The following is an 18,951-nucleotide window of genomic DNA, read 5'->3' as shown; positions in this document are numbered from 1 at the left end:
GCTCAGTGACTTTTAACATGGGAGTTAAAACTGGCTTAATATGTCTTCTGTGTCATCTTTTTCACTTCTCTAGGTAATTACTTTACTTATTGCTCATCATGTGTCATTGGGCATTGTTCTACCTCAGTACCTCCGTCACTCAGCAGAAAGAAGTGCGCTCTAAAGAGAGCACCTTACACACGCATTTCACTTGGCCACTAATACATCAAAACACGTCCTACTACACAGTATCATTACAGTGAGCATACATTCATTTGAAAAAAAAAGTCATGGAGTATTTTGGTTCCCCTTCTTTTTCTTTGTTTATTTTGTGTTGTTTTGTTCTCAGAAAAGTAAATGAATATGATTGAAGAAATTGAAAGAGTGCAAATGATTAGGATAATTTTTATAAATCTTTATTTTCCTAGGCCATGATGTGCCATATGCAGACGTTAAAATTTGTGGTGATTACGTGTATTTAATATATTTGATTAGTAAAATAAAAAGTTTTCATAAGTTCAATATACAAAATTTTTAATGTATAATTTTATTGTAAATATTAAAAATCTGAAATAGATATGATTAGACCCATTATATATTGAAGGAACTGAGCCTTAGAGAGAAAATTCAATTTTCACTGATTCAAAAAGCTGTTGAGTGAGCTCGCTGAGAAAAGAAAGCAGATCTGACCATGAATCTCCTATCTCTAGCCACTAACATGCACTAACATGCTTCACTTGTTGTTACTTTATCTCATTTCATGATTAAACATTGATTACAACGAATCAAAATGTTTATGCTTCCCAGGTACATGGAAGAAATATCTGATAAATTCATTACAACATTTAACTAGAAAGAAAACCAAGCAAATGCAGTTTAGTTCCACTGAGAAATCCTGTCTTCACAAGCTAGTCCATTAGCTTTAGGCCAGTTACACTCTTTCAGTTTCCACATCTTTAAAATGTATGTTTGTACTGCATCTAGTACATCCCAGCTCACTTCCAGTTCTAAATAAACATATATCTATTTACCCCTCTGGATACTTTGCCCTCAAAATTCCAGCTTGCCCACAAGGTCTTTGAAATGCTGTCAGGATCATCCTCCCACTGTCTTGATAAATCCAACCTGTGTTCCCTCTATTTATATTAATCTCTTTAGCAAATGATCACTCCCTTAGTATTCTGTCCCAAACATGTTTTGTTTTTTTAAATTCTTTACATGGTCAGGCTAAAAGTTTTCTAAATTGTTTCATGCTGCTTCCTTTTCATTAAAAATACCATCTTTTTCTCTTTCTTCTCTCATTTTACCGTAAGCACCCAAAATAAGCTGTGCAGTACCTTTAATTTTTAGCTTCTCAGGTATTTATTCTTCCAGATAACTAGCTCACTACTCTTTTTTTGTTTATTATTATACATTAAGTTCTGGAGTATATGTGCAGATAGTGCAGGATTGTTACATATACACATGCCACGGTGGTTTGTTGCATCCATCCCCTCATTGTTATCTATGTTAGGTTTTTCTCCTGATGTTATCCCTCCCAAATCCCACCACCCCCTGCTATCCCTCCCCTAGTTCCCCCACCCCCCAGCAGGGCTCGGTGTGTGATGCTCCCCTCCCTGTATCCATGTGTTTTCATTGTTCAACACTCACCTATGAGTGAGAACATGCAGTGTTTGGTTTTCTGTTCTTGTGTCAGTTTGCTGAGAATGATGGTTTCCAGCTTCATCCATGTCCCTGCAAAGGACATGAATTCATCCTTTCATATGGCTGAATAGTATTCCATGGTATATATGTGCCACATTTCTTTATCCAGTCTATCATATTACTGGGCATTTGGGTTGGTTCTAAGTCTTTGCTATTGTAAACAGTGCTGCAATGAACATATGTGTGCATGTGTTAAGTTCTGTATTCCACAGACCCCTATGATATGGACACAATTCTGCCAATTTATTTGCCACTGTATAACAAAGATGACATTCACTCCAGTTTTCCATACATTGATTTTCAGTTTCACATGAGATCTCGTAAGAATGGCCTTTGCTACCCATATTTCTACCAGCATTCTGATGACAGCCGCTTATGTAATCTTTAAGAAGTTCCAATCTTTGTGTTTCTGAATTGAATTTAGGAATCTTCCTTCCTTCCCTTCCCTCCCTCTCTCCTTTCTTTTCTTCTTTTCTCTTCCTTCCCCTCTCTCTCTCTTTCTTTCTTTCTAAGATGGGGGTCTCTTATTTGGTATATTCTCCGGAGTTTTTGGCAAAAAAAAAAAAAAAAATGGGGGTCTCATCATATAGCCCAGACTGGAGTGCAGTGGTGCAATCACAGCTCACTGCAGCCTTGAACTTCTGGGCTCAAGGGATCCTTCTGGCCTCAGGCTCCTGAATAGTTGGGACTACAGGCGTGTGCGATCACACTCAGCTATTTTTTTATTTTTTTATTTTGAGATGGAGTCTCGTTCTGTCGCCTATGGTGGAGTGCAGTGGTGTGATCTCAGCTCCCTGCAACCTCCGTCTCCTGGGTTCAAGCGATAAAAAAAAAAAAGAAGTTCCAGAATTTTTCTACATTTCTTCACCCTCACCATAATCACCCTTAAAGCTCCATTAATGACAATCTAGGCTTTTTCTACTCTGTTCCTGCAAAATCTTTTGGCCTTTACTAATGACTCAGTTCCAAGGCCATTTTCACATGTTCAGCTGATATAGTACAGTTCAATTCTGATTACCAAATTTCTCTTAGTCTGTTTTATGCTACTACAACAGAATAGCACAGACTAGGTAATTTACAGTAAGCAGAAACATATCTGTTTTATAGTTCTGGTAACTGAGAGATCAAAATGCATTATACTGGCATCTATCAAAGGTCTTCATGCTGCGTCAGCATGGAGGGAGGCAGAGAGCAAGAGAGGGTGACAGCAAGTTAAAGACTTGCAGCCTCAAGCCTTTTCATAATTGGCTTTTTTAAATGTCATTCTTTATTTGGCCTTTTTATTAATCCCACTAGACTGTAACCTTTGTGACCTAAACACATTCCATTAGGCCCCACTTCCTAACACTTACATTGGTGATTAACTTTCCAATGTATTATTTTTGGAGGATACGTGTAAACCATGGCATCATGCAGATCCAATTAAGTCTGTTAACAAAGCATTTTATTCTTGCCTTATATGATCTAGTTTACTATTCAGCTTCAACTTTTATTACTTTCTTATCTATTATTTGTGTCACAAGCACAACCAAGCTATTCTTCTTGATCAGTTGGTTCACTCTTTAGGGAATGTCTTTGCAATCTACCCTCCACCCTTTGAAATTCCTACTCAACTTTTAAAACCCATCTACCTCAGTGGCTACCTTCTCTGGGAGAATTACCCACAAATCTTTTTGCCAGAATTATTATTTTTCCTTTCTCTGTGCTCACAAAACACTTTAAATAAATTATTTCAAATATTTCTTTTAGCCAAGATCCACAAGTATGAGAACCGACATGGGAATTCTGCCAAGTATGTCTATTCTATTTATGGATTTTGGAACCAGAGAAATAACCAAGTATGAGTTCGGGGCCCCACTGGGGCCACTTTGAGATGGAATTCATGGATCATCTAATCATCAGAAGCCCCTACTCACTGAAGGGGCATAATGATGCTGTGAGTCTCCTGAAACTGTCAGTGCAGAGCCAGCGTCAATTGGTACTCAAAAGTCTGATTATTTCTTTTTCTCCAATGCAGTTACCCACATCAAAGGCCTTAGGTCTCTGTGGGACCTAGCAATATATGGAAATCTTCATTGAGAAGACTTTGTCTCACCTTCATTCAAGGAGTTCTGGCTCTGTATCCTGGCTCTAATCTACAAATTAATTAAGGGACCATAACGATCAATTGTTATAATTCAGATTAGACTTCTGTCCCTTGACCTAAAACGTTTTTGCATATACAGATCAAGTAAGAATTTAGTAGGCTTTCTGTTTACTTATACCACTGGGAATGCCATGATTAGCCAACGTCATAGCTGTGTGCCAGTTAGACTAGCCTATTTGACGGCTTAACCTGCTGTTCACTGTGGTAACTATGCCCACCTTGCCTTGGGCCATTGAAAGTCACCATTTGGCCTCTGCCACCCCATGGTCTAGTTACTGTTACTACATTTTGATTTTCCAATTGTGTGGTTCCAGTTTCCACTATAAGGTCTGACTTACAGAGCAAAGCATCACATACCTCTTCAAGGATGCCAGGGGTCCCCTCACAAGTTTATTTATCAATGTATTGGCAAAAAGTTTGTCTTATGAACGCTTCCAGTAAAGATGAGTAGGTTTTAAATGGCAAATCCACTCTTAAATTTTAATTTCCCTAAACCTTTAAATTCCTTCCTCTACATTAAACCAAGGGAAGTTAGACACGTCCAGTTTACTCACAGTGGACCATCTTTTGATGCCTGTTTCAGCCAAACAACCAAACTTAGAGCTTTTTCTGACTCCCCAAGTTGCAACGTTAAATGGAGAATCTATGTTTAGTGAGTTCATATTAATAACTTAGACCTGATTCAACTTTATCTCCATCCCACTATTTTACCATATGCTTACTATCCATTTCTACAGGTTTCCAAATTTGTATAAATTAGAAAACTCATCTGCTTTATGAGAAGTGTGATCAACCTCTTCATGATCTTGCATTGCACTTCTTTCAGAGCCTGCTGGGACTTGACTTTAGTTATAAGTTTAGAAGCAAAGAGGGGTGGTAAAGGTGGGCCCCCAAAAGAATCAGTATTGTCTTGTATGTAAACTGCCTCAGGGGACATCTTTACCATTTATTCTGGCAATATGGTGTTAATTACTCAATACGTAGGTGAAAAAGTTGATACCACTGGGATCGGGGAGGCCAATTCCACTAGGAGTAGGGACACCTCTTTCACTGTCAGGGAGCACTCATCAGAACTTAGGGGCTGACTCTCTCAAGCTTCATCAGGATCTTCCCACAAGTCCCCAACTCAACACATGGGATCCCTTTCTGCAATTCTATATTCGAAGCACAGGAAACAAGGATCTCCTTCAGGACACGTATAGAAGCTCTTAGGGTTAGACTGGGTATTAAAATCCCTGAGCCCATCCTTATCTTTCAGCACTTTTTCCAGTGACATTAAGAGTAACCACTCAATGTCATTATATTCCTTAGCTTTCCAATAAAGTGTAAAAGTATCATATAGAAAGTCACATAGCTCCTTGCATCTTATAAGTGTTTGATGAGGATAATTCAATGCAGATGCTTTGCATATACATATAACAAGTTTATGCCATGGGCTATCAATGCTTTTTTGACTACTGTAAATAGTCATTAGCATCTTGAAATCTAATGAAAGGGCCAATTCCAGAAACCTCAGAAACAGATCAGAAAACATATCCTTAAAACTATGTTGCTATAGAACCACTCTCAATACCAAAATCTGTATTTGTCAAGATTCTCCAGAGAGAATATGTATTATACAAGTATTGCACACACACACACACACACACGCACACACATACACACACACACACATACACACACACACACATACACACACACACATACACATACACACACACACAATGGAAATTGGCTCATGCAGCCATAGAGGCCAAGAAGTCCTATGATTCCCTGCCTGCAGGCTGGAAAATCAGGAAAGCTGGTAGTTTAATTCAGTCTGAGTTCAAACATTTAATAGCTAGGAGAACAAATAGTTTCAGTCCTGGTCAGAGTCTGCAGGTCCGAGACCCAGGAGCACCAACATTGTCCAAGAGCAGAAGATTGATGTCCCAACTCACCCAGAGAAAACAAATTCACTTCTCTTTTGCCTTTCTGTTCTATTCAGGCCCTCAACAGATTGAATGATGCCAGCCCACTCTCCTCTACTCAGTCTTCCAATTCAAATGGTAATCTTTTCCAGACACACATTCACAGATACACCCAGAAATGACATTTTACCAAGTATTTATGCAGCCCTTAGCCCAGTCAAGTTGATACATAAAATTAACCATTACATTACTACTTTCAAACATTACATTCTTTCTATTTCTATTTATTTGGTGGTTCAAAAAGAGTCACACACATATAGGGCAGCTACTATTTTAATTTTGTTACTGATTCCTTCAAGGAGGTACCATTACCTAGACAAATTTATGAGGCAAAATTTAAAAACAGAAGTTTTTCTGGCTGACAAAGAGTATAAAGATTCCAAATTTGTTTGGAAAATATTGTTAGAATTCCCATATACTTCCTTCACATTATGGAGGTCCAACATGGCACATAGTATAATAGGGTTTTATGTGATCAGAGTAGCCACAAGGTGGCAGAACATGATGCTATTCCACGTGGTCAGCTCTGGGAAAACAACCACATTGTTAAATAAGTCTACACAAAACGCAAACATAGAGAAGGACAACCATATAAATGTGGAGCACTTTGGACCCAATACTGTGGCTACGTGGAAGGCAGATGACCATGTGGATGTGATTTTCATAGATGGCTACAGGGACAAAACATCGGGTTAACAGGAATGTGACCATGTTATGCCATTCATATAAATTGGCTGTGGAATTGAACTTGCCAAATAAGTTAACTAGAATTTGTAGGATTGACAGACTGGCAAGGAGACAGTGTGAGGATGTGATGTGCAGAGTTAGGACCAAGAAAAAGAAAAATACAAATTAATAAAGCTAAGACAAAGCAGACAAGGTGCAATGCCAGGCAACTTGTCAACCTCAGGAAGATAAATTTCTTCTCTCTGGTTTGATTTATTCTGCACATTTCCAGATGAATTCTGTTGAAGGAAACAAAAGCAGACTGATTATACATGAATAAAATATAGACATTGAAGATACAATCAGTGTGCTTTGTTTTGCAGAAAAATCCTATTATTTTACAAAACTAATATAATCACCATTACTTTTTTTTACTTTTCTTTTTTTCTAGCTAGCTAGCTAACTAGCTATCATCTACCTATCTATCACCTATCTATAGATCCTTTTTTAGGAATCACACACTACACGCCAGGCTGAGAAATAGAAAATAATTGCTCTCAAAACATCGTTTCTGACCTCATGTCACTCACAATGTTATAGAGAACACAGACATTAATTATATCCAAAGAGTGACAAATGTATTAAAAGAAAAGACAGAAAGTTATAGAAGGAACCTAAGTCTAAGAAAGGCAAAGTAACTTTCCAGTTAATAATTAAAACAGCTACCTTTTATTGAGTAAATACTATGTATCAAGTACTGTCCTAAGTGTGTTTTATGTGTTAATCAATATCTTCTATGAAGATAGCATCCCTATGAAAAAGTACTATGTCTTCACCTTATAGAGGAAAACACTGAGCAGAGAGAGGTTGTATAACTTGATCAGTAAATCAGATTCCAGAGTTCATGCTCATAATTACTCATTTAGCTAGTAAATGATGGAGTCAGGATCTGACTACAAAAGTTTATCTTATGGAACAAGTTAAATTTATCTATGCATTATAAAAAGAATGTTTTTTATAGTGCATTATATCCGTCAGTGTGCATGCAGCTGTCAAACACATGATCAGCAACACTTTTGGAAAATAGAAAATATGATTTTCCCTTCAATAAAGTATGGTGACAAAAATATATGATAATAAGAACATAGACAAACTTTAAAGCCAGGCATATTTGAAATCCCCTTCCGATCTATCTATGCGATTTTAGGTTAACAATTTGTAAATCTGTTTTCTTTTCTTTAAAATTGAGATTATAATACTGAATTCATAGTGTTGATGGGCAGATTAAGTAAAAACAACTTATGTTTAAAATATTACCTGAACTATGATAAAAAGTATTTGTTTTTCTTATTTTTGTATATATGTGTGAGTGTGAGGGTCTAAATATTTTTCACTTATTCATTGCTCCTAAAAATACCTGTTGTATGAGCAAAGAAATTAGGCTCATAACATAACTGTTCCCTGTAACATTTAGTCTTTTATACACATGTATAAGTTTTCCCAAAAGAAATAACAGATCTTTTGTATGGGTGAGGAAAAAAATATATCATAATTATTGTTCTTTTCAAAAGTACAGTAAATATTGTCTATATTTTCTGATTATTTCTTCATTGTATTGCCTAATTTATTCAACAAATAAGAAATTCAGCAGAATTAACTTTGAAAGAAAAGAAACATGAAATTGGAGACTCTTCCTGAAATCCCTTATGATAGACTTTAATAGTGGGATTATAATGTCATTAATAAGAAAATTATTCCTTAATTTTTAGGTAAAATCCAGGGTCTACTAAAATAATGTACTAATACCAAAGATTTTCATTAGCACGTATTTACTTTATGTCTAACACAATGCCATATGGACTTAGATAGTCTTAACAGGCTGATTGATGTGATCCCAGCTCGCCAGTCAATTCATGAAAGTACTTGCTGTAATTCCTCTTTTATCTTAAACTTGTGTGCCTATGGGCATAACTATTGGTTTTCTATTGCTAGAGTCAGTCATAAACATCAACGACATTATGGTCACTTGCATTTCTGAAAAGTAAGTTGGCTTATGACCTATAACATATTCCCTCAGAGTCAGCTGTTGGTCCATTCAAAGACACTTTCCTTATATATTCTAAAATTGAGGCACTTTGTTTACTTGGAAAATGAACATTCATTTACTTTTAAAAGTTGATTTTTATGGTGTGTACTTTTTCATGCTGCAGTCATTGTTGAACCTTTCTTCAGTGCCAAGCTAGGCTGTCCAGATAGAAGCATGGGCCCTGATATCAGATAATTTGATAAATCAAGCAACCAGGTTTACAAAACTAAAAATAAGTGTGTGTTAAACAAGAATATATCTAGGTATGTGTCTAAGCGGAATTCAACAAATTGTTAATTAAATGTAAAAAATCTGTTAATAACAGCTTTTTAATTTATGTGTGTGTTTTAACAGAATTTGTAGGCAATCTGACTTTCAAAATAAAAGTATTTAAATAGGAACATGTGGTAGTAAAAAGTTTAAAATAATTATATGCAATACTATAAAATGAATGAGTTTGAAAATTTCCATAGGAAATATTAAAAAGAGAGCAACTCGGAGGTACAAAGAAAGCTTTGAAATACAACTGAGGAAAAAATATGTCTTTTTCAGTTATGACTTGTTAGAGTTTTATGGTTTTTTTTCCTTTTCATTGAAAGTAATATCTACACATTTAATCACAAATTGATTCTTAATTATCTTGCTCAGACCCCACCTGCCATATCATCATACTAGGAGCTGTGGGAGGGCTGAGGAAGGTGCACAAAACAGACATAAGTTCTTGTCTTGGACAATCACATGGTCAGTTTCAATTTGCCCAGAGATAATCTTTTCTTTCTTTAGTTTCATTAGCACCTCCATATTCTTATAGCTTTTAACAGGCTGTATTGATCTTTCTCTTTACAGTTTCATGACCCCTGTAAAACTATGCCATTCTAGAGCTCCTTGAAAATTCCTTGGTATTAGGAGCGGTGTGAGTTATTGTCGATACTCGGCACATATTTGTCAATTTTGCGTATGTTATCAACTGCAGTCACATCCTTAAAATATCAACTTGTTCTTGCTTCCTTTCGTACTAAAATACTTGCAAACAAGTTGACATATGTCATTCTAAAGTTAGGTATATAATAACTAACATGACAAAGGACCACTGTGAGTAAAATTTGATGCTGCCAATAAAACTGCATGATCAATCCTTTAAAAAGTAGATTAGTAAAGCAGGGGTGAGAGAAAGCATGAAGAACACTAGACCCTGGAAGTGTGTAATTTAATGGATAAGCTCTGCAGAAGTCACAGTTATTTGTGGCCAGTCATATATCCTTATAGGAGCCATTCTCTGCCTGCTTCCAGAGTTAATGTCTGAAAAATAACTGCTGAGCTGTACTGATGTCCTGTTGTGGCAGAAGGAGAAAAGTGTCTTATTGAAAGTGACTCTCACAAGTGGAGAGACATAAGTGGGTGTCAGGCATGGACACAGAGGTGTTATCATAAGCTTTCTCTCCTAGTGGGGACAGCAAGTCTCATCAGCAGTTGTGACATTCCTCCAAAACACGAGATTGAAGTTTCTGCGTAGTAATAGCTACAGAATTGTAAACCCCAAAAAGCAATGCATGACAGTCAGCTTGTGTTTTAACAATCTTGTGTGTGTGTGTGTGTGTGTGTGTGTGTGTGTATCTCCACACATTTGTTTGTAGATGCTTAGAAATTTTTTTCAAACTTAAGAAACTGTTAATCGTAGTATCACTAGGAAGTGAGAATAAAAAACCAGGATGTGGGAAAGAAAAGGAAATAATCTATCTTACTTTTTACATTTCCATAGAGACCCAATGTTTTATTACAACAATGTATTTTTTATAATGTAAAAATAATGTATTGTTATGAATGTAAAAGTGCATAAAATAATAATTATTCTCCGTATGTGCACACACACACATTCAACTCTTATGTTACATGTAAAACCATAAATCTTCTGTATCTATGTCTATGTTTTGTTGTTAGATTATAGCTTTTCATTGATCTGAAATTGACTTTACTATAAAGTTACTGAAGTTAAATACAGTTCTCATAGAGAGATATTTTATTTGACTTATAAAGAAAGATACACTGATTTTACTTCAAAAACACGTTTCTTCTGATCAGTTTCCAAAAAGCTTGTTTCACATCCTTGTTCCTCAAACTATAGATGATGGGGTTCAACATAGGGCTTACAAAAGTGTAGAAAACAGCAATGACTTTGGATTGCTCCACTGACTTGTCTGTGGGAGGTCTAACATACATGCAGAACAGGGTCCCATAAAACACAGTCACTGCCACCAGGTGGGACCCACAGGTGGAGAACACTTTGTGCCTGCCTTCAGCAGAATGCATCCTCAGGACGGCAATGAGAATGAAGATGTAGGAGATGAGGATTATGAGGAGGGAGCTGGAGAGGTTGAATCCTGCTACCACAAACATGGATGTCTCCTTAATGAAAGTGTCAGAGCAGGAGAGTCGGATGAGGGGTGGGTCAGCACAATAGAAGTGATTAATGATATTGGAACCACAGAAGGTCAGGTGGTATGTCCACATGGTTTCCATCAGGCCACTAAGGAACCCATAGACATATGGACCAGCAATTAGGCGAATACAGAGCACTTTGGACATCTTGCTGCTATAAAGCAAAGGGCTACAGATGGCCACATACCTATCATAGGCCATTACAGCTAGCATATAATATTCAGTAATCACCATGGCAATGAAAAAATAGCACTGGACTAAACAAGCAGCATAGGAAATGGTTTTCTTGTCTGATAAGAAGTTCACCAACATCTTAGGGGTCACATTACTGGAATAACACAAATCTAAGCAGGACAAACTGGCAAGAAAGAAGTACATGGGAGTGTGGAGGCGTGAATCTATCCTGATCAACACCAGCATCCCGAGGTTCCCCACCACAGTGATCAAGTAGATTACCAGGAATAGCACAAAGAGGATGGGCTGAAGCTCTGGAAGATCTGTTAATCCCAAGAGAATGAATTCAGTCACCAAGGTAGAATTTCTTCTGACCATTTTCTTAGGTGCCAGCATTTTCCACTTAAATGGATTAAAATAAATCAGGAAAGTGAAAGAGAAGTCCATTACATGCTTTCTTTTTTATTTTTCTCTTATTCTCTCTTTTTCTTTCTCTCTCACTCTCCCTCACACAGCCAGTTAGGCATGACTCCGGAATATAGGGCCTGGTTGTCTTAAAAAGACAAAGGCCCCAATTAACTGTGTGTATAATATGCAGATGATTCCTAAACAGAATGGTTTCTGTGTTACCAATGTCCTTTGGAATGGGGAAATAGTGTCCTAAAGTTTGTTGAAAAATGGATTAAGCCACCGACTTCCTCTTTCATTTGACTATACAAGCATGGGCTTCCTTTATAATAGCAGTCCCCAAACTTTTTGGCACCAAGGACCAGTTTTGTGGAAGATAAGTTTTCCATTACATAGGGGTTGGAGGGTGGGGTGGTTGGGGATAATCAAGCATTAGATTCTCATAAGGGCATGCAACCTACATTCCTGGCATGTGCATGCAGTTCACAATAGGGTTGATGCTCCTGTGAGAATCTATTGCCAGCGCTGATCTAACAGGAGGCAGAGCTCAGGCAGGAATGCTCGCTTGCTGCTGGCTCACCTGCTGTGCGACCCAGTTGCTAAAAGGCCATGGACTTTACCTGAGGGTTAGGGACCCCTGCTTTAGAGTCTCCACCTTTGAGAATTTCATTGTCTACACGCTGTTTCAGAGAGTCCAGAATTATAAGTGTTTGAAGGAAATTCTTTCTTCTGTTTCGTTTTGTTTTCCATATTCTTTTTTACTGCCATACCATAACTTACAAAAGCAAGTCATTTCTCTGTGAGAAAACCAAAGATACGGTTTCTAAATTTGGAATAACAAAGGCCTGTATGAACTACTAATGAAGGAATTTTCAGTCGCAGGTGTTTGCGGAGTAAAGCCAGAGAAGTTGCCAAGTGTTATTTCACAGCTCTTATCTACTGGTCAATTTATGTTTTAATTTATCCCTGAATGCATTTAAGGGGTTCACAGCATATAACAGAATTTGACAAATGTGTGCCGCTGACGGAAAACAGATTTGATTCAGCTTTCTAGCAGCATTTGTAAGTAGTTCAAACTTCTTCATTTTAGTATTATAATGTTCCGAATAGTAGAACAAAAACTAATCAAGAGAGATAGGATTATTCTTGGTATAGTTCAAACAATACAAATTATAATGAACAGATTATGCTTTCAGGTAATATTAATTCAGATGATATCAATTGTAATGAAATGAAACAATGGGAATTATTGTGCTAGGATTCTATGCAGTAAATTTTTATTATAAATTTTCAATGTTGTCTTGTGTTATTTTATAAGTAAAACACTAAAGGAGATAAGAGATCAAAACTTAAACGTCTATGGGAGCCCTTTTAGCTAATAAGAATGAGTGGAGTGGGCTGGGTTTAAGAGTCAACTGAAGTGAAATATAGAGTGGTTCTCAGTGTAGGCTCAGAAGTCACTCAGGCCAATAGATTTTGCTTTATGTCAGCAGGGGCCTTGTGTTGTAAGGTCTTAAGAGCTTTAAATTTTAAATATCAGAATTCATTGTTTTTATGTGAAATCTACCAAAGATAGTATTGGCAATTCACTCAATTTTTAAATTTATCTTAATCCACGGCACAAAACAGAAGTCTGTAGGCTTGAGTTAGTGAAATACAATTTCTTGCAACAATAACGTCTTCAACTGCAAACTTCCAGTGCCTAACCTATTCCTGGAAATTGAACTAAGTGTCCACAAGAGTTATCTACTTCGACTCTGTGATACTTTCAGGATGCTGGGTGATTTAACCATTATAATACGATTACTCTTGTCCACAAACATCACTGGACACTCCATGCATGCGAGTTGCTTTGCTGGGGAACTGAAGACAACTGATAATAGTGCTTGCCTTGAAGGAGTGGGTTGATTTTCATGCTAAAGAGCATGAAAATTAAAGTTAAATGTGATTAGTCCAATAATAAAAATTCAACCAAAATAATTGTTTCAGGAATCAGGGTAAGCATCTAAGAATAATAATCTAGCTGGGGCTTGAAAAATAACCAGAGATTTCCTAGAGGAATAAGGGTGGGGAGCATTTTTAGGCAGTATGAACAACACATGCAGAAAATTTTCTCAGGCCACTTTGAAGATAAAGATATTCTACATAGATGCAGGGATGACTTTTCTATTATGGCAAATAAGATGTTGAATAAGCAGTAAGTAGTCAAAACTTGAAGTCTTCATCACATAACAAGAAGAGCGAACATTCCTTCTGAAAGCTACAAGGCAGCACATTTTTTAATTTGTCTTTGACGCGTAGTTTTTGAGTGTGTGTGCCTATGTGTGTATGGCATCCAACTGATGATGTTGAATTAAAACTGGCATTCCCTGTTACTTAGAAATTGAAGTAATTTCTTGTCTTAAATCTACAACTTTGGCCTTTGGAAGGAAAATGCAATAATTAGAGAATCAAAATTTATGTAAAGAGTAAAACTACCTTTTCCTCACTTTGCAGAAGAATGCATCATTTTGGAAAATATTCACCTTGGTACATGTAACTCTTATGCTTTAATGGCATAAAGGTATTTATTTAATCTTTACATTTATGCAGCATGTCTTATATGTTATCACCTATTTAATCATCATATTATATTTAACAAATAATAAAATAATGACAAAAATAAAAGGACAAGAGATTGTAATTTAATTTTCTATGTTCTACTCTTTCCTTTAAACATATGCAGCAACCCACCCACTACAGCTTAAAGAGAAAATTCATGCTTTGTTAATAGTATCTCTTCCCATTGGCATAGGCACTTTAGGTCTACAAAGCAATCATGATGCTTCTGTTTATTTCACCTTTAGAAAAGCCCTCAAACTAATACAGGGCAAGTATCATTAGGAATAAGGAAAGTGGGTTGCAAACATGTTAATCTTGCTGTCACCTGAGTTTTTTAATTAGAATTTTCAAAACTTTGTTCAGAAGAACCACTGAATATCAGGCAACAAAATAGGCCTATGATTAAAAGAAAAAAGTTTGAAAATACTGGAATTAAGGGGGGAAAGGTCAAATAGGTTTCTGTACTGCAGAATGTCACAGATCCTTTCATACGCACATGTGCAGTGTAAAGCTCCAGGAAGTAGGCAAAGGCATTCAGCATTTCCCAACCTTAATTGTTTGAAGACTCAAGAGCACTATCAAATTTTCTCTTTAGGCTAAAAATCCCTAATTTCACACTGAGCAGCAGGGAATGCCGTCATCCCTGAACCTCAAAAACTAAACAAAATTCAAGGAAGTAAAGCAACCTGCATTATTTGGGAAACGAGCTTCATTCAGCCCTGCCACTAGTAGAGAACTAAAGTGCTTTTGAATTTATCATTGATTATAGAAAATAAAAACGCTTGGGGTAAATACTGTGCATTGAAGATGCACTTCATAAATAGGGAGAAACCAGAAACAGGAGGAAAAAAATCTTAAACTCTGAGAGAAATAAAATAGAATGTGACATCAGAGCTCTTCATATCAATTGCAGGTGGATGTGAATCCATTCTGCTCTCAAACGGTCTGTAATGGAAACTCCTAAATGCTAGCGTTTGTTTGTTCACCATATCATATTTAAAAAATAATTATGATTGCTTAAGCGTTTATTGGGGAGTAATGCATAAGCCAAACTTACATATAGAGATAGATACGTAGAAAAATAGATAGATGTAATCCATGAGGCAACCTCCAAATATTTAAAATACTCTCATATAACTTGCAGGAATTTTTTTTCCTTTTTTGAATTTTTTACGTGTTAACCTGTTCTTTGATCATACACCCTCAGTTTTTTCTCTCCTCGTTTTCCTTTTGTTATCCACACCCTTCTTCCCAAGACCTCTCTAATTTAGTTTCTTGCCTGAATCATATTTTAAAGGCCAAGGTATTTGGGAAATGTCTTTCTCAATATTTCAATAAAGAAAAGATCTTCAAGATCTGGAATGATTTTAATTTATAACTTCCTGGGCAGGAGATTATTTGTGAACTTAGTCATATTAAAACAGTCAAGTTTCATTTCTAGAGGGCCTCAGTGCAACATACAAGCACCCATATATATAAATGTATGTGTGTATATATATGTGTGTGTGTGTGTGTGTGTGTGTGTGTGTGTGTGTTTGCATGTGTGTGTGTGCATGTAGAGGTGCTCAACTGAGATTATTAAAAGTGTGCATATAACAAATACTATAGGTAAATTTAAAATACTTTTGATAACATATGATATATTTAAAATTTCTGCATTAGAGCGAAAGCCTTTAGTCTGCAGAAAATAAATAGCTGAATAATTACGAAATATTTGATAACACTTAATCTGAAGATTACTTCTAGTTCTTTGAGCAAATGCTTAGAGAGTTTGTGTTGCTGAGATATATCTAATGTTTATGTTTAATGCCTGTAGAATTGCCTTTGATGGCTTCTTATTCAATGTTTACCGTACCCAGGGTGCCCTGTGCTTAGAAAAAGTGCTCATTTATTTAATATATGTGTAAAAAGTAGCCAAATTTATCATTCATGACTCTTATTATTTTCTAACTTGTATTTCAATATAGGGTGCCAAGTAATTCATATGAGAGTATGAGAGACGGCTGAATCAGTTTTGTAATAGATATACATATTTTGTCCTCTATGTGAGAAATATCACACAGAAAAAATAATTAAGCCTCAGTGATGGATTAAACCAGATATCCTTCTTCAAAGGGGGTTTTCCATGATATTGCTGTTTAATCTGAAATTTCTGGGCAATTAGGAATCAGTGTAGACAGCAGTGAGTTTTTAAAGTCTATATTTCTTGTTGCAAGAAAGATAACCAAAATAAAACTCCAAATAGTGTTTCACTGCTTCAACAATGTCAACTTACTTTTCACTGTATTAGAATTACCAAAGATAAACTAGATAACAAAGTCAACAGATACTTTTTATGATGGTGAATTTTGATTCACAAGGATATCTGTACCCACATTTTTATTTTTATTACATAAAGATATTTTTTCAAGTAGCATTCTTTGTCATTTAGTAGGTTGTTTAAGTATATGGTTGAGCAGAAAACTAGAGGTATAGTTTATGATAAATTGATAAACATGGTAAATATTTGGGTGAAATTTGGAGTTTCAAGATTTTCCTATTCTCCCAACTCAAAAAAAAAAAAAAAAAGAAAGAAAATTACAATCATTCGATAAAAGTTGCAAAGTTAATTTCTACGAATGTTACTGATATCTGAACTACTTATGGAAATGTTCATTTGGGATCAAGCTTTCTTTCCTCAGGCTTCAGTGAAAATGCAAGGTCAGGCACTGTGGCTCATGCCTTTACGCCCAGAACTTTGGTAGGCTGAGGCTTGAACCTAAGAGTTCAAGGCAAGACTGAGCAACACAGGGAGACTCCATCTCTACAAAAGTAAAAAAAAAAAAAAAAAAATTCAGGTGTGATGGTGGATGCCTGTAGTCCCAGCTACTTGGGAGGTTGACGCAAGAGGATCCTTTGGGTCTAGGATGCCATGATTGCACCAACTGCACTTTAGCCTGGGTGACAGAGTGAGATCCTGTCTCACAAAAAAATAAAATAGAATAAAATAAAATAAAATAATAAAATACAAATGTTTGAAATAGCAGGATAGGATAGCATGGAACTGCTTTCACAGTTACTGCATCAGGTCACCATTATGTCATCCTATAAAATGGACTCAGTGGGAGACTAGGAGAAACTGAACCCAAGGAAAAGGCCATAGAAAATAAAGGTAAAAGTTACTGAAGCTTATCTTCAGTTATTGAGCTCAGGAACGACCTCAACTGAGCATTAAGAAATTTACAACTGCAAGAACTGCTGGGAAAATAATGATATTTTAAGAATTTCAATTAAAACAGAGGTGAATAAGTACAGTAGTTTGTGTAGCCAAGTATCTCCTGTGAATATCAATGTCGCAGCAAGGAGCACCTTCCTTTGCTGTGCTGCCATATTTGACTTCAGCACCATCCCTTCATCTTGGTTTTCCATTCTAGTGTCTTACGAATAAAATAACAGGGCACATTATCAAATCACAGTGCATTAACCTAAATTCTAGGTCATGTTATGTGTTGTGGTTTTATTCTTCCCTATGATAGGTCAAAAAAAAAACTCATTTGAGTCTTCATTAAGAAAACGGCTTCTTTACCTCGATATGGTGACTTTTTCTCTGTGGACTTCGGAATTCTGATCTATATAATGTCAGACTTTGACAATATAGTTTCTTAAGTGCCCATAATTTCTAACATTCTGATTTTGCAACTATAGATTTTTCTATCCTACACTCATTACTAGTAATGTACTTCTTAGTTAATATTAAATTTGCCCCAAATTTTCTCTGATAATTTTTAAAAAGGTGGATAAAGTTCTATAAGAGTTTTATGTTTTCTAGATAAAGTACAATTTCTTATTAATTGATCTGTTCCTCTTTTGAATTTTCCCCTCTATTTTATTTTTAGTTGACATATAATAATTGTTCATCTTTAGTGGGTACACAGTGACGTTTTGATGTGTATGAGATATAGTGATCAGATAAGGGTAATTAGCATATCCATTATGTCAAATATTTATCTTTTATATGATGGAAACATTCACTATCCTTCTTCTAGCTCTTTGAAACTATATAGTATTAACAGATATTATTATATTATTATAGTAATCCTACCTACTATAGAACATCTTGCTCTTACCTTGCTAGAATTTGTATCCTTTAACAAATTTCTGCCTATCTTCCCTTCTCTCTACCCTTCCTACCCTCTAGTATCCCCTTTTCTACTGTTTACTTCTCTGAGATAAACATTTTTTAGTTTCCACATGTGAGTGAGAACATAGAGTATTTAATGTTCTTTTACTGGCTTATTTTACTTAATGTCTTCCAGTTTCATCTATGATATCATGAAATACTATTCAGCCATTAAAAAGACAATCTCTTTTGAATTTTTGAAAAAGAGGTTTTTTGGGGGAGGGGTCCTTTCAACAGATATTATTTCAGTAAGCACTTGAATTGATTGTCTTATTAATATTTACCCCAATGGGTAGTCAAGGTCTGTTCAGCACTTGAATTTATCGTCATATTAATGTTTACTCTGGTAGTTATTCAGGTGTGCTCAATATTTGAATAAATGGTGAGAATGCTACTTGTAAAGTGAAACAGTTGTTGTGAATAATATCGATTAAAGTGTAATAATAATTTCTAGTCATCCATCTACATAAGAAATGCATAGAGACTCATTTTAAAGGCTGAGAATCTAAACTAACATTCAAAGCTACTTTTATTGTCACCTGAATCCTACTGATACAAATCCAAAACTGAAACAAGAAGAGAAAGTACAAGTGCAGAAGTCGGAATTTTTACCTGATGCCAA

General features: G+C 35.9%; 1 protein-coding gene across 1 annotated transcript; it reads right to left on the bottom strand.

Moving 5' to 3' along the window:
* Positions 1 to 10,600: 10,600 nt before the first annotated feature.
* Positions 10,601 to 11,557, bottom strand: LOC116554417 (olfactory receptor 1030). Its single transcript, XM_032282390.1, has one exon. It carries the CDS (start codon positions 11,555 to 11,557, stop codon positions 10,601 to 10,603), a length of 957 nt encoding a protein of 318 aa, XP_032138281.1.
* Between the last annotated feature and the right edge of the window lie 7,394 nt (positions 11,558 to 18,951).

The sequence above is a fragment of the Sapajus apella genome, unplaced genomic scaffold, assembly GCF_009761245.1.
Source record: "Sapajus apella isolate SASKATOON/1434 unplaced genomic scaffold, GSC_monkey_1.0 scaffold14, whole genome shotgun sequence".
NCBI classification, from domain to species: Eukaryota; Metazoa; Chordata; class Mammalia; order Primates; family Cebidae; genus Sapajus; species Sapajus apella.
The sequence above is the reverse complement of the archived record's forward strand: the minus strand, read 5'-3'. Positions and strand labels throughout refer to the sequence as shown.

Excerpts from the sequence above, each read along its gene's own strand:
- LOC116554417 (XM_032282390.1), bottom strand. The coding sequence starts at position 11,557 with ATGCTGGCACCTAAGAAAATGGTCAGAAGAAATTCTACCTTGGTGACT.